At 52.4% G+C, this 14,935-nt stretch overlaps 1 protein-coding gene across 2 annotated transcripts; it reads left to right on the top strand.

The window, feature by feature from the left end:
* Positions 1 to 7,858: 7,858 nt before the first annotated feature.
* Positions 7,859 to 14,181, top strand: GPR162 (G protein-coupled receptor 162). Of its 2 annotated transcripts, none has more exons than XM_058825686.1 (5): positions 7,859 to 7,996; positions 9,707 to 11,477; positions 12,262 to 12,451; positions 13,013 to 13,164; positions 13,328 to 14,181. In XM_058825686.1, exons 2-5 carry the CDS (start codon positions 10,638 to 10,640, stop codon positions 13,853 to 13,855), a joined length of 1,710 nt encoding a protein of 569 aa, XP_058681669.1. In that variant the 5' UTR covers positions 7,859 to 7,996; positions 9,707 to 10,637; the 3' UTR covers positions 13,856 to 14,181. The 2 variants fall into 2 exon arrangements, with proteins under 2 accessions (XP_058681669.1, XP_058681670.1); XM_058825687.1 differs by lacking the exon at positions 7,859 to 7,996 and adding an exon at positions 8,322 to 8,474.
* Positions 14,182 to 14,935: the final 754 nt, after the last annotated feature.

Genomic DNA, 14,935 nt, shown 5'->3' on the forward strand with positions numbered 1-14,935 from the left:
TACACACACACACATATATATAATATGCTTGCATTTTGTTCATGTACTTAATTTGACCTTCTTGTGGAACCAATTTTATGTGCTTCTTTTATCTGCCTGAGCGACAATAAATTACTTTGGGGTTGGGAGTTATTTTTTGCAAGCTGGACTACATTTTTTTCTGAGGCACTCTTGTCTGGTTCAAATTCACATTTCTCTCTTTCCTGCTAGGATGTGAAATGCTGATTTTCACTGTCTCCAACCTCCCTGGCTGCCATGAGCCTTCCTTAATGCACCAGCTCTTTGCTCTCTGTGAAACCTCTGTGTCCATGCTCCTTTGCCTTTCCTGGGCACTCTGTGCCCTACATATCTACCCCTAGACCTACATACCTGCTCCCCCATATCTATCTGTCAGCCTGTAGCTGTCACCTCTCCCACAACAAGCTAACAAACAAGTAAAAACAGCACAATCAGTGGGATAATTCAGAACTAATTTTATCAGGAGGGTAGCCCAGGATACCAATAGATTCTGGAAGTCAGAGCGTGAAGAAGTTCTGAATGTTGATCTAGATGGTAAGTTTGGGAATGGTATGAGAAAGTAATTGCCTAGAAGAACAAACCAGCCTTGAACTGCCTAGTCCCACAGAGTGCAGAAAGCAGATGCTTCTGAGAAAGCCACTGGAATTGTTTCTCACCAAATGACCCCCTTTTTTTTTGGCTCAAGGAGATGAGAAGAGGGAGTGGAAAGCCCAGGAAATTTCAGATGGAACTAAAAGCATGTTGCAGAGATGACAGAATGTCCTGAAAGAAAAATGCTGTTAAAATATGTACACAGCAGTCTTGTGTTTATAGAAGTTACTCCGCTGTCTGTCTGCTAGTGGCAGGTCGAAAAGGCCTTGAGGTCCTACAGCTGTCACTGGCTGCAGTCCTGGTTTGTTTGTCTGTGCTGGTCTTGCTGGGGACAGGCACAGAGGGGCACTGGCTGTGGGAAGGGCTCCCTGTGGTGAAGACCCTCAGAGGGATGTCTGCTGCTGGAGGAGGGGTTTTCTGTGCGTCTGTCACGCCAGCACCACGCTGTTACTGCCAGACAACAGACAGGCCCAGGCAGCACCTGTGAGCCCGGGGAATCCTCCAGCCCACAAGCCCTGGGGTGGGGACACAGCTCCAGGCAGCTGTGGCAGCAGGTGTGGGCCCCACTGGTGTCAGATCTGCTCCTCCACCATCATCCTCACTCAAACAGGAGTAACAAAGGCCCACACTAACGTCACTTCCCTTCCCAGAGCTCATGCTTGCATGCACATGACTACACTAGTTTTGGAAAAGCCTGCATATCCTGGTGCATGCAGCTGCTCCTCCTGCTCCTGTCCTGCCCCTGAACTGCCAGGATACCTTGGGAGCCATCAATCTGCTAAACAAGGCATCATCATGGCTTAAGGACACGTCCCTTTTAGGAGCTGTATGCAGGAAAATGAGAGCAAAGTCAGGGGTGGTCTGTATAATGGTCATGCCAAACTGCTTGGCACAATCCCCTCAACAAAAAACTACCCCTGTTTCTGCACTCCAGACTCTTCACCTTAAAGAACTGCTTGAGTTCCCAAACTCACATGGGTATCTGGAGCACAGGGATTGTCCTGTACCACCTGATACCTGGATGGGACAAAAAAATCAGGCTGGGTGAACGTTTGTTGGGAACTCCTTTAGCACTACAGCCATCTCCAGCAGTTCAGATGCTCACCTGAGGCTCTGACAGCTGAACCAAACGCTTCTTCACCCAAAACCACTAGCCTTGACTTCTTTAACAAGAGAATAAGCCTGACAATAAAAGACTGAGCTAATAGGGCTTATTAAAAAACTTGTGTCCCAGTTTCAGCCAGCGCAGAGTTAATTTCTTCTCAGCACAGGGTCCATCAAAGCTGGCCTGTCCAGGATAAAATGCATAGGCAGCAAACAATGCCAGCAGCAGTGCTCAGAGAACACGGAGGTGCCTGAGCTGCTTGACAGCTGTCAAAGCCAGGATGCAGCTCTCCTCTCTTGCACAGGCTGGCAGAGGCACACTGAGTCCTCACAAGTGACCAAAGGTTCTGTCCCCAAGCACAGCTGGGCAGCTGGGAGCCACCTGCAAAGAGCACTCAGGCTCACAGCCCTGCCATCCATGCAGAAGGTCCCAGGTAGCCTGGCTGGCGTGGCAGCAGATGTGGTGGTGCCACTGGGGTGTCTCTAAGTGCTCAGCTGCATCCACAGATGCACAGCTTCCAGTTCTCCCATCTGCACGAGTGTAACAAAAATGATCAGCCTTCCTCAACACTGCACAATTCCTCAGTGGCTCTCCTGATCTCAAAAGTTGTGACCCTGCCCTACTCTACTTGAAGCTCACCTGCAAGCATAAACCACTGTAGGCTCTAATCTTATAAATCTCTCTTTTTTGGCAGCTCTCCTGTCTGTCTTTTCATTTTCCTCCTTTGTTCCCTAGATGCACAGACTGCCCTGATTGAGAGAAAAGTCATCCTCAGAGTAGGTCCTGGCTGGGGTTTGCTTTCCATGTGAGTGCAACACTGAAAGCTTCAGTGTGGGCTTCAAGGCAGCACAGAGGTAGAGATTCAAACCAGATAAGAACAATCTTGCACAAAACGTGTCAAAGCAGATGAGTTCCCAGCTGGAATGGAGTGCAGATACATCTTGCCCAAGCCAGGACTTTGCAGGCTGTCTTCCACATATCCTGGTTCTCCTTCTCAGGAAGTGTTGGGGGCTTCTCCCTTTGCTAGGTGTGACAAGGGTGTATCTACATTATGCAACAGCACAAACCACAGCAATAAACAACTCTGCAAAGCAGCAAACACAGTGACAGACTTATTTTATCGTGTGGTGACAGCTCATCAGAGTAGCCCTGAGATGATGGCATACATGGCAATACTCAAAAAATTACAACATCAGCAAGAGCCCTGTGTAGTGATGTGGAAATACCGCAGAAAGCATGAGTTTGGAAAAATATGTGAAGTGCTGAATTTTCCTATTACATCAGTCTTTCTGGTACTACAGATCCCCTTGTTTCGGGGCTGCAGAAGGGAGAAGCACCGGCTCCAGTCCTTTGGACCCAATGCATGGTCCCCAGTCAGGATCCACAGACCTCCTTGCTCCAGTGGAGGGAGAAGGCTGGGCACAGCTGAGGATACGCTGCCCTGTCCAGTTCTGCTGAGCCAGAAACACCCGGGCTGAAATAACCCCGTCCCACAGCGCTGCCTCCCCCAGCCCCTCCTGCCTGCCAGTTTGTCTCTGCCCTGTGAGTGCAGCGTGAGGCGGTGATTTGGTGGATGCTGTCAGCCCGGATCTGCCGAGCCGATCCATGTGACTCATGCTCCCCGCAGGCTCTGCAGCAGAGCACTCGCATCCCTCAGCCTTCAGAGCCAAATGACCCTGCGTGTTTCTTTCCATGTTCCCAAGGTCTAGAAGGGAAAAAGCTGTGCACTTCAGCCTCTTCTAATTCCTTTTTATCTTGGGGATGGGAAGGGGGGGGGATGGGAGAGGAAGGGCAGTGTTCAGTGCCCATTTGAATGGCTCATTAGCCTAACACTGCTGCAGAGAAAGAGTCGCTTCCATCCATCTTCTCAAAGGTGAGGGCAGAGCTGGAGTGCCAGACTCTTCCAAGATGTTCAGCTTTGGACTGGTTCCTTTCTGAGAGTATTCCCAAGTGTGTGTTTCCTAGGAGGAAGCCCAGGGTCTGTAAGTGCACTCACCTCTGAGCAACACAGCCAAACCACAGCCTTTGCCTCATGCATGTCAGCATCCTTCCTTGGCATCCCCCCTGAACAAGCCTTTGGCTCTCCTTCAGTTCATTTTCCAGCCAGCTTGGCCAAGTCTTAGAGGTACTTCCAGATTTGGAGAATGAAAGGACAGCAGAATAAGAGGTGGTGGCAGAAATTGCCTCACTGGCAAGGCATCAAAAAGGAAGAAAGGAGAAATCCCAGCTCCTCAATGTTTCAGCACCAGCTGGCTCGTGTCAAGGTGCCTGTTTCAGGCTCCAGTGCTGGGAAGTCCCTCCTCTGAGCTTGTCCGTGTGCTGTGTGGAGATGAGGACTGGGCATGGACAGCAGGAACAGCAGTGCTGGCTGCATGGGGACCGTGGCTCCCGAGGGGCCAGCACACCACCTGAAACATCGAGGGGAGCCAGAGAGCTTCCTTGGCGCGGGCCAGCTGCAGCCAGCATGTCAGCACTGCTCCTGAAAGCCCAGGCTATGTTTGAATTAAATGATTGTTCTGGCCTTGGGAAACTTCAAACATACCTAGAAAAGCTAGAGGTAAAATGAAAATTGCAATTCAGTGCTACAAATTTAAAGCAAAGAAGTAAATTTAGCTCCTTCCAGATATTGTGGGTTCCCAGACTAATGATTCAAGAGCTCCTAATTATCTTTTCTGTGTATGAGAACAAACAAGTAAGTGTTCGGTAATTTTGGAAAGCAGCATAATTAAATTCTGAAATGACAGTTTTACATCTCTTACAGACCGGAATTCACTGAGCTGGGATACCAGTGATGCCACAAGAGCAAGAGGGATGAAAAAGGGGTCCCTAACACTCAGGAGAGAAGAGCACACAAAGCTTCAAATGGGGGGAAGAAGGAGGACATGCACAGCTCTGCAAAACAGCATGCAACATCACAACAGCATATATTTGACAAGGCTACCCTGGCAATTCCTTTTCTCATGGTAAACATTATATACAAATATTTGTGCACATGACAGAGAAAAGAAAATATTTTGAGGGTGCCTGGCTGTGTAAGTAAAAACATTCAGTGGCAAATAGGCATCCCCAAGTCCAAATCCTAGTTTATACATTGTGAGCCCTAAGTATTTCTGTGAAGTTCATAACCAGCCCTAGTCATCTGTCTCCTCATGAGAGCTATTATCAATTGCCCATTTTGCAGATGAAATATCCGAGAAATCTCACTAAATCTTGCTCTATGGTGCTAGAAATAGAACCCAAGGTTTGGATATGACAAATCTACATTGCAGTCGCTGTCACTGGAGGGAGATGCTTGGCTGGGTTCTTGTTAGCCATTAACCACACCCTGCTCAGAGAGCCAGGAAGGATGCCAGGAAACCTGCTTGCAAGCACACCAACGTAGCCTCACAGGAGGCTGTGTAAGTCATGTTGGGGCTCTGAGGGTGGATTTAATTGCATCCATGATCTGTGAGAAACATATGAAGCCTCCCATGGTCCCTATCAAAATCCTGAGTAAGAGCTGCAAGCCATCAAAACCCTGTGAAGCGCATTTGGCTGTCGTGTAAATGCTTCTGCTTTTAGGATTCTGCTGTTTGTTCCTTGGTTAATGAGCTCTGTTCCTTTAAGGATCCAAGGTACCTCTGGGAAGTGCATTTCCCTGGACCTGCAGAGCTGCTGTCCAGAAATAACTGATCTTTATGCAGTGAACTTTTCCAGAAACCATTTCATACCCCGACATTGTAACAACACTGTTTCTTCAGGCCTGGATGCCTTGGACTATTTTAGTGAGCTGAGACTTTCGACAGCAGGTTGCTGGTTGGACTAGAGCCTGATTCTTTAGGAATTAAAAATTGCTCCCAGCTGTGTCAGTCCTCTTAAGAGATCAGTCTTGGGGAGGGGAGGGTCACATTTCTAGCCTGGACTTCTTAGAGACACAGGGAACCCTGCACTGTGAGGCTTCAGGATTTCCAGGTCTGACTATTGGTGCTTCTTTGCATGTGCATTGTTAATATACAGCATATACACAATCACAACGCCCCTCTTATAAAACCAGTGAAACCAGATGTCTGGCAATCTTTAAAATACATTTAGATGAGATGGATGGACAAGCATCTGCTTGGGAGTGTGACAGCCCTAGGGTAAGAGCTCTTCCTCTGATAGAGTTTGTTCTGTTCACAGTAAATCTTCAATTTTTTTCTTTAATTCAAAGTAATAACCCAGACTAATTTGCAAACACATGAAGCTTCCTTGAGACTGGAGGACTGTTCCCACCCAGCTCTGCTCACCAATTTCTGTCAGGTGTAGCCTAAGCCATGAAGAGATGCTGGGCTGCAGCTTGTCCCTTCCTGTGTGGAGAGGAGGCAGGCAGGCAGTACAGAAAGTGCTGGAAGCTTGGTTTGCTGTTTCCCTGAGAGAACACGAGGATTTATTCACCCACACAAGCAGGCTAACAACTCATACTAAGGAGACTCAACTCCTGAATCAGAAGAGGACAGTGATGTGGAAGTTATCACATTAAGCAATTCATCCAAATGACACAACTAAAGCTGCACAAATGTTTACCTTTGTGGATATAGACCTTCTCACTTCAAGGCATAAACCTCCTGCAAATGATAGAGGTTGAAAAGTGACAGAGGGGGGACACTACTGTCCCTTCTCTCTTCTTTGGCTCCTGCTGTTGCTGGACTGGCAACTGAGCTGAACCACCTCAAGACTGTTCCTCTGTGGGAAAAGGAAAAGCCAGATCATGGCAGCATTGTCACCACCTGTCTTCCTCAAAAATATCTCTTACCACCTACCTAATACCAAGCTGGATCTATTCTACTCACTGTCTCCAAAAGTGACCCTACTCATGACAGCTATTGCCATGCAATTCTCTTTTTTACTTCTGGAACTGCCTTGGCTGCTGCCCCTGGGCACGAGAACCAGCAGTACCTCCAGCTTTCTTCCTCAGGAGCCTCTCCCTCTGCTGATCCTACCAATCTTAGATGAAATTCCTTGCTATCTAAGACACTTGGGGTCACCTCAGCCAATACTGAGAATGATAAATGAAATCTGTCCTGTCAGCAGGGTGATAAAGCAGATCCTGGATCAGTAGATCCACTTTAGCAAACAGGATGGTGAAGCAGGAGCAGATCTGCAGAGGGAAGCAGCTGATGATGAAGACTTTTTGGCCACACTGTAAATGTCTGGGGACTTATTCAGACTAGCCCTAGCCCAAAGCAAAGCTGAATTCTCATAGTGGTCAGAGCACATTTGCTGCACATCTTGCAGGTCCTTTCACCTAAATTGTTCGTGTTCTCCTAATCCAAACTGAGGTGCTAATGCAGCTGTGCCCTATCTGACCACGAACACGGATTCCTATCCCAGTTCTGATGGAGGAAAGGAGGACACATATTGGCAGACAACAGGCCTCAAAATGAATGAGGACAAGGAAGGTATTGGTGCCTTCACTCCAGCAGCAAGACGGGTAACAGGAAAATGAGATGTCTTTTGTCTTGTGAAGACTTTCTAGCCAGGATTGCCCTGGCTGAGGTGATGCAGCCGGAGGGGGAGCTTTACCCCTCTGACATGACCAAACCATTGCTCTGAGCACTACTTCCACTCGATCTCCTGTCCTCTCTTCTGCCTTTTCCCTGTCTGTAGGACCACACTGTTGGTTTGTGATGGAAGAGGCCATCACAGCAGCTGTGCAAAGGCACCCTGGACAACCGATGCCCTGGGCGCCTTACCCTCCAAGCACCCTTTGCAGTATCAGCTCTTTGCCTTTCCCCTCACTTCGCAGCCATCTCCCCCACATCTCGCACGGCCTGGGTGCCCCCTCACATCCCTCTCTGGGAAAGGGAGCCGGTGCCTTCTTGTCCTGCAAGTGCTCTGTGGGGCGGCCCCGGCCCGTGGGGCAGGAGGGCTGCACACGACGGGGAGCCGCCGAGCCTGGGCCGTGTCCGAGCCGGGCTCCGGGATCGCGGCCGGCCGCAGCCCGCCCCGTCGGGAGCGGCGGAGGGGCCGGTGCTGCCGGGGCGGGGGCCGGTGCCGGGGCGGCGGCTCCCGCGCCCGTCCGCCCGTCCCGCCCCCTGGCTGCTCGGCCCGGCGGTGCTCCCGCCGCCGTCCCCCGCCGGCGCTCCCCGCCCCTCGCCCCTCGCCGAGCCCCGCCCGGCGGTGGCCGGAGCGCGGGGCCGGGGCGGCTGCCTGCGGCGGCCGGAGCTGCGGCGGCGGCCGGGCCGGGGGCCGGCACAGCCGGGCAGAGGCGCGCACAGCCGCGCGGGGCGCCCGTCGCCATGGCAGCGCTTGCTCCGGCGAGAGGTAAGATGGGTCCCCCGGCCCCCGCCGCCGCCGCCGCGATCGGCCCCCGCTCCGCCGCCGGCCCCCGCTCCGCCGGGCGCAGGGCGGCGCCGCCGCCGCCGGGCACGGCCGCGCCCCGGGGCGCCCCGCGGGCTCCGCGGCCCCCGCCCAGCTCAGCCCAGCCCAGCCCCGGCCGAGCCGCTGCGCTCCGCTGCCGCCGCCGGGCGAGGCGAAGCGCGGGGCGGCCGGAGCCCCGCCGTGGCCGGGCCGCTGAGCGGGGGGCGAGGGGAGGGGGCGGCGGGGCAGCGGCGCGGCTCGGCCCGGCCGGCCGCGTCTCCTGGCACCCCGGCTCTGTGCGCGCTCCTTTGCAACCATTCTGGGTCACCTTCCCCTGCGAGCCCCCTCCCGCGCCTCCCCTGCATCGGCGGCCCCGCGAGCGGCTCCCGAGCTCTCCCCCGCTGTGGGATGGGCGGTGGGGCGCACCAGGGAGCGCGGCCAGGTGAGGACGGGTTTCCCCGACCTGGGCATCCTGCCTTAGCTCGGGGGCACTCCGGTCTCTGCCAGCGGGAGAACCACAGCTTGGAGCAGAATTGGGCCCCAGACCCAGCAGAAGCAGGAGGATTCCAGCCTCATCGAGGGACCGGTGTGGGCCAGCAGAACAAGCTGGGGTGGGAAGGGCGGCAGAAGGAGAAGCTGCGAGGAAATTCATTCCCCTGGGAATTATCAGAGATGGGTAGTTCGGTAACTGTCTCCAGAGGCCACAGGCCTAACTGCAAGAGTGGTGATACTGGGGGGGAAAAGATGAAACAGAGTAGAATGGGGGCATCGCCAGTCCAGTCATGGCAAACTGCTCCAAGCAGGGAGGAAAGGAGGCAAAGCCTCAGGTGGTCACAGAGAGGGTGAGAAAATATGGAGAGGCAGAAGGAAGCGGGGGGTGGGAACTGAGCCATTAGCTCAGGCTGGGGTACTGAGCTGTCAACATAGAGATTAAGTTTACATCTGCGCTGGTCAAGACACAGAACAGGCCTGTACCTTCTTGGAATACGCTGCTTGGGTGTCTCCTATGGATGAAGACAGAGAAGGGGGTCTGACTGGTAGGACCAGGGAAGGCAAAGGTAAGGAGTCTCAGGAATAGGTTAGTAGTCTTGTTCCCTGGGTTTGTGACTGTGGGGGTCTCTGGAGACCAGAACTGCGCCAGCAGAAACATGTTGCTGAAAGACTTGTGTGTCAAGAAGGTGGAATGGCAGGGTACCATTGGAATGGTGGAATGCACCCATGGATGGGAGCAGCAGGTTAAAAACCAGATCACTGGCAGAGAGAAGCTGAGGTCCAAAGACTGTTGGAGCTGTGGGAGCTGTACAGCTGAAACAAGGGGTGTAGCAGCACATGCATGGGGATGGCAGGGCTGGAATTGCAAGGGATGATGCAGATCAGACCTTCCATGCCAGAAATGGCATTAGCAACACTTTGGGTAGGGAGCCTAGGACTGGAAGGACAGGGAGCATGGTCTCAGCAGCACTGGCTTGAGTTGGTGGGGACCAGAGTCCAGCCTGAGCTGTGCAGGGACTGGTACAAATTTGGCTCTTCTGTTTCCTGAAAGACATAGGGAATGCTCCACACTGTCTAAATCATGACAAGGTGTTAGTGTGGGCAAGGAGAGAGAGAGAGAGAGAGAGATCTGGGAAGATAGAATGATCTTAAATTACTTTTTCTCTTTTCTCTCTTCTACAGTGAAACTCGTGCCCTGAATCTCCAAGGGAACCTTTGAAAAGGATCTTCCCCTCCCTGCCATCTCATTATTGTTTGCCAGCTGTGCCCTGCGCAGGAGAGCTTTAAAGACCAGCAAAAAGAAACAGCGAAAAGGACAATGTAGTGAGAGAGCAGTGAGGGCTTGGGTAGGAAGCCCTTTGAATCTTGTTTCTCACCCTTCCCTCTTCGTTGATAGCTCTCTGACAGCCTTGGCAGGAACCTCTACCTGGCCACCAGCGCAGTGGCATTTGGTGAGAGGGGAATTACACTCAGTGTATGCACCACCCTCACTTTTTCATCGGGACCTCTACTCTTTTTCCTGTCATCTCTGAAACTCTTGCCTAGCTCCTCATTCCCTAGGACACTGGGAAGCAGGCACTTGCTTCTGACGAAGTGTTTGGAGTCCCTAGAAGTCCCTGTTTGTGTGTGGCCTTCACCAGTCCCAGCAGAAGGTGGCCTCTAAGTCAGAAGGTGTCTGGTGGGCACATGAAGTAAGGAGAGCTTTTTGTCTGGGAGAAGAGTGGAGGAGAGTGATGTAATAGATGGGGAGGAAAAAAAAAAAGTGAGCCCAAGCAAGTGAGGGAAGAAGCACTGGCAAGTGTTCATGAGAGAAAAAAGGTGGAAGAAAGAAAAAGAAAGAGAACAAGGGAAAAAAACCAGATGAAAAAGTTAGAACAAGGGGAAGAAATATAATCAAATAGAAGGGAAAGGGAAGACTGGAAGCGAGACAGAGTTGACGGCTGTTCAGCCTGGCACCTGGTGGCAATGCCTTGAGAAACCCTTCCAGCGTGCAAACAACTCACATTGCAGCAGCAGATGAGGAGAGACGTGGCTCCCCCAGTGCTGAGTCCCACTCACCCTCTTACAATATCCCAGCAGCAGAGGCAGGGTGCAGTCTAGCAGGGTTGGCAGCATGGGGGACTCTGAATCAGAGTCCACCTTGCACAACAACTCGCTGTGGTGGCTGGCATGTGGGATGTTAGCTCTGTTGGCCAACTCTTGGATTATCCTCAGCATCACGGCCAAACAACAGAAACACAAGCCTCTGGAGCTGCTGCTGTGCTTCCTTGCTGGCACACACATCCTTATGGCAGCAGTACCCCTCACCACCTATGCCGTGGTGCAGCTGCGGCGCGAGTCCTCCGACTACGACTGGAACGAAAGCATCTGCAAGGTCTTTGTCTCCACCTACTACACCCTGGCGCTGGCCACCTGCTTCACAGTGGCCTCCCTCTCCTACCACCGCATGTGGATGGTGAGGTGGCCGGTCAACTACCGCCTGAGCAATGCCAAGAAGCAGGCTCTGCACGCAGTCATGGGGATCTGGATGGTGTCATTCATCCTCTCAACCCTGCCCTCCATCGGCTGGCACAACAACGGCGAGCGCTACTACGCCCGTGGCTGCCAGTTCATTGTCAGCAAAATAGGGCTGGGCTTCGGCGTTTGCTTTAGCCTCCTGCTGCTCGGAGGAATCGTCATGGGCTTGGTGTGCGTGGGTATCACCTTCTACCAAACCCTGTGGGCGCACAGGAGACGCCGGCGGTGCCACCATCAGAGGGCAGAAGAAGCGTCGTCCTGCTCTTCATCAGCACACACCACTTTCAATGTGCCAGCCATTGTGGTGGAGGACGTACGAGGCAAAAGGAGGTCTTCACTAGACGGCTCCGAGTCAGCCAAGACCTCCTTGCAGATGACCAACCTCATAAGCGCCATTGTCTTCCTGTATGACACGCTCACTGGGGTGCCTATCTTGGTAAGCATCCACTTCTCCCTTTGCCTTCAGAGTCTGCAGTTAAAGCAGATTTGCTTTTCTCTCAAGTTTTAGAGAAGGATCTCTCCTGTCCCACCAGCCGCAGAACTGCCGCATCTGAATCTGTGTTATTCTGAGCGGTGGTTTTAAAAAGATTGCAGTAATTCTCTCATCCTTCCGCAGCAGCATTTTCTTAAATCTAAGCCTGGGGAATACACACCACACAGCTAAAACCACTGTGCAAGTTTTAAGTGGCTAAGAGGAGAGGAAATTATTCTGCAAACTTACTTGTAAAAACAATGAGATTTCTATTTCTCCAGTTTGCTTCTGATACACCAGCTTTAACAGCTGATGCATCCAGTTGTCTTTTTCCTTCTGCTTGTGTGGCTGCAGGCAGTATTCAGGTTTTGGCTAGCCGGTCGATTCTGTGCAAAATTGGAGAGCTGGAGAAGTTCTCAAAAAGAACCCTTAAAAGGGGAGAGGCTGAGTCACAGATTATTTTTTTCCCCAGCGGCTGTGTCCTTTGTTAGCACCTATTTAGCTCCAGCTGGTAACGAGTACAGGAAGAAGGGATGCTAGCACCAGGTCTCATGTTAGATATATGACAGCTTGGAATATGGTCCGGCAAACCTGGGGCAAGACCCCAGGAGCAGGTTTTCAAGGGATAATTACTGGATGAATCCTTTAGAGACAGATTATGTTCTGCTACAGAATTGATTCGCATTACCTTTCTGCCTTGATCCCTACTTCTGTCTCCTTGGCATTGTTGCTTTTTCTTGCCTTAAAGGTCGTGAGCTTTTTCAGCCTGCGCTATGATACGGCCCCCACCTGGATGGTTCTGGCTGTGCTCTGGTGTTCCATGGTGCAGACCTTGCTGCTCCCCTCTTTTATCTGGTCCTGCGAGCGCTACCGAGCAGATCTCCGCACCGTGTGGGAGCAGTGTGTGGCCATCATGTCTGAGGAAGACACAGAGGATGGTAAGCTCCTCACCACCCACAGTCACCTCTCTTCACTAACCAACCTCCCCAAAAGACTACAGAGGAAAGAGGGGGGGTCTTTGGGAAAAGGATCTTGTGGTGTTGCAGGTGGCTCAGTGACATTCATGTTACCGCTTGAAGTCAGCAACCACGAGAAAATTTATTCTGTGGAGGGCTCTGCCGCTGCTCGCCGCCTTAGGACTAGCATCCAGGAAGCATTAGTGCAACATCCTCCTCACTAGTTGCAAGCATAGATACATTGTGTGTGGCTGCCAAACCACAACCGAAGTGACATGCTGGGCCTCAGCCCAGCTCGCTCATTCAAGGGTCCAAGACCTGGCAGTGAGCAATTCAAAGGCAAGACAGAAGAAATAGGGCACTGAGTGGGTGCTTTAGTGCTGCTGCAAGCAGAAAGACAAGGTCCTCGTTCAGAGGCAAGCCCTGAGGGCTGCAAGTAGGGCAGCACAAGTCAGATAAGCATTAGGATGGTGTCCAGGTGCCCTGATAATGCTCCTCTTCTGACTGAAAAGTGTTGACTGCCGTTCTCGTCTTTGCCAACAGATGGTGTGTGTGATGATTATGGAGATGGCAGGATCTGCAAAGTGAGATTCGATGCGAACGGCGCCGCAGCTGCGAAGCGGGACTCTCGGGACATCAAGCTGCTGCCCATGCACCACATGTTGTTGCCCCAGGACAAGGTGCATTACCTGCAGGTGAGCCAAGAGCTAGCGGGGCAGCCCCACAACCCACTTCCTCCTCTGTCAGGTTCCCACGTCTTTGTGTCCTCTTGACTCTCCTCTCTGCGAACCTCAGCTACTCCCTTCTTGTTCTGACTTTTCAAGTCTTCCATCACCTGCCCCCTCCTCTGTTTTCCAGGTCCCTATCTCACGGAGAATGTCACATGATGAGACTAACATCTTCTCCGCCCACCGCTCTGCTCCATCCTTCCTACACAAGTGGTCTTCATCTGACGACATCCGCATTCCCACCCCCCGCAAGCCCGGGGGCCCTGGTTTCTTGCCTCCCCAGCTGCATGACTACCAGCACCGCCGGCGGCCCCCGGAAGATGAGCTGACGACCCTACGGCAGTTTCTGGAGGGGGGGCTGTTGCCCCGGGGCTCCAGCTCCAGCGCCTGCTTCTTCCGAGATGAGATCACCACGTTCATCGACGAGACACCGCAGCCCAGCCCAGCCTGCAGCCCACGGCACTCCCGTCTCCTGCTCGCATCACGCCGCGACCGCCGTCTCTCCCTCGGCAGCAGGGAGGAGGAGAATTCCGACCGGCCACGGCGCTGCTCCGTGCTTGGCAACGAAGTCTGGCATCTGCAGGATGGAGAGCAGGCGCCATGTGAAAGGACCCCAGAGGCCTGCGAGCCACAGACCTTCCAGGACCCCAAACTATGAGGGACAGCATCAAAAACATTCAGTGCCATCACAGTTTTTAAATAAAACTTCAAGCGTTCCCTTTGTCCCAGGACCCAATCACTAATTTGCATTCTCATCTTTCTCGCCAGCAGGCAGAAAACACGGCACCCCATGCTGGTGGGGGAAAGAGAAGTGGGACAGATCCGCAGAAGGGAGCACAACGGACGGACAGACAGCCTGTGCCTGCTCTCAGGTTACAAACACATCCACCGCTGCCACCGCCACTTGGCACCCTTGCCAGTCCCGTCCCTTTGTGAACTCCACCCTCGCATCCGCTCTGCCCTAAGAGACAAGGCAGGCGCAGAATGGTATTAAAATTCTATATTTGGAGTGTCAATCGTGTGTCTGTTTTTAAAATACTATATTAGTAATAATTTTGTTTCCATAGAAACAAAATTATTGGCCCGGTGTTTAATGAAGCTTCACAGGCTTCTGGAAGGGAAATGCAAAATGTGCGAGTCTCCTTTCCTCCCTCTTCATCCTTCCTTGTCAGTTTCTCTGAAAGGCAGCAGATGCTTAGCAGCCGAGGAAAGTGAATGATGCCCTTAGAGGAGTTGTCATGGGAGACTGGGTGAAAGGTCTTTTGTCCATTTCAGATGTGGTGCTAAGCAGGAGAGGCCTCAAGTTTTTAACACTGCTCAGCAAAAGGTTTTGCTTTGAAGCAACTCCAGGCTTGGAAAGAATTAAATTCTCTCCAAGAAGATCCTGACCCTTAACATCTTATTTCACCAGTGCAAGCTATTGATTCCAGTGCAAACTTTGTGTGAAAGTTCAGATGGCCCAAACTTCTCAGCCAAACAGGAAAGCTGACAGAAGCTTCTGAGGGAAGTCCCCCTCAATTGCCCCCACCAGCAAAGCTGGGAGTGGTGAGGTGTGGAGCAAGCTCCTGCCCCAGACACAATTCTTGGCAGGGAGGTGCGAGAGTACTGTGTGGGAGATGGACCTTCTGGCTGGTGTTGGCTGTCATTCCAGCCAAGGGCAAAGGTTTGGCGTTGTCCCAGGGGAGGCAGTGTCAGAGGGAGATAGGTATCCTGTCATGCCCAAGGCAGTTCTCCGTGT

The sequence above is a fragment of the Ammospiza caudacuta genome, chromosome 2, assembly GCF_027887145.1.
Source record: "Ammospiza caudacuta isolate bAmmCau1 chromosome 2, bAmmCau1.pri, whole genome shotgun sequence".
NCBI classification, from domain to species: Eukaryota; Metazoa; Chordata; class Aves; order Passeriformes; family Passerellidae; genus Ammospiza; species Ammospiza caudacuta.

What these genes read in the sequence shown, in the direction of transcription:
- GPR162 (XM_058825686.1), top strand. Translation starts at nt 10,638, where the DNA reads ATGGGGGACTCTGAATCAGAGTCCACCTTGCACAACAACTCGCTGTGG. An exon ending in TGAGGAAGACACAGAGGATG is followed by an intron (nt 12,452 to 13,012) that starts GTAAGCTCCTCA and finishes CTTTGCCAACAG; the next exon opens with ATGGTGTGTGTGATGATTAT. An exon ending in ACAAGGTGCATTACCTGCAG is followed by an intron (nt 13,165 to 13,327) that starts GTGAGCCAAGAG and finishes TCTGTTTTCCAG; the next exon opens with GTCCCTATCTCACGGAGAAT.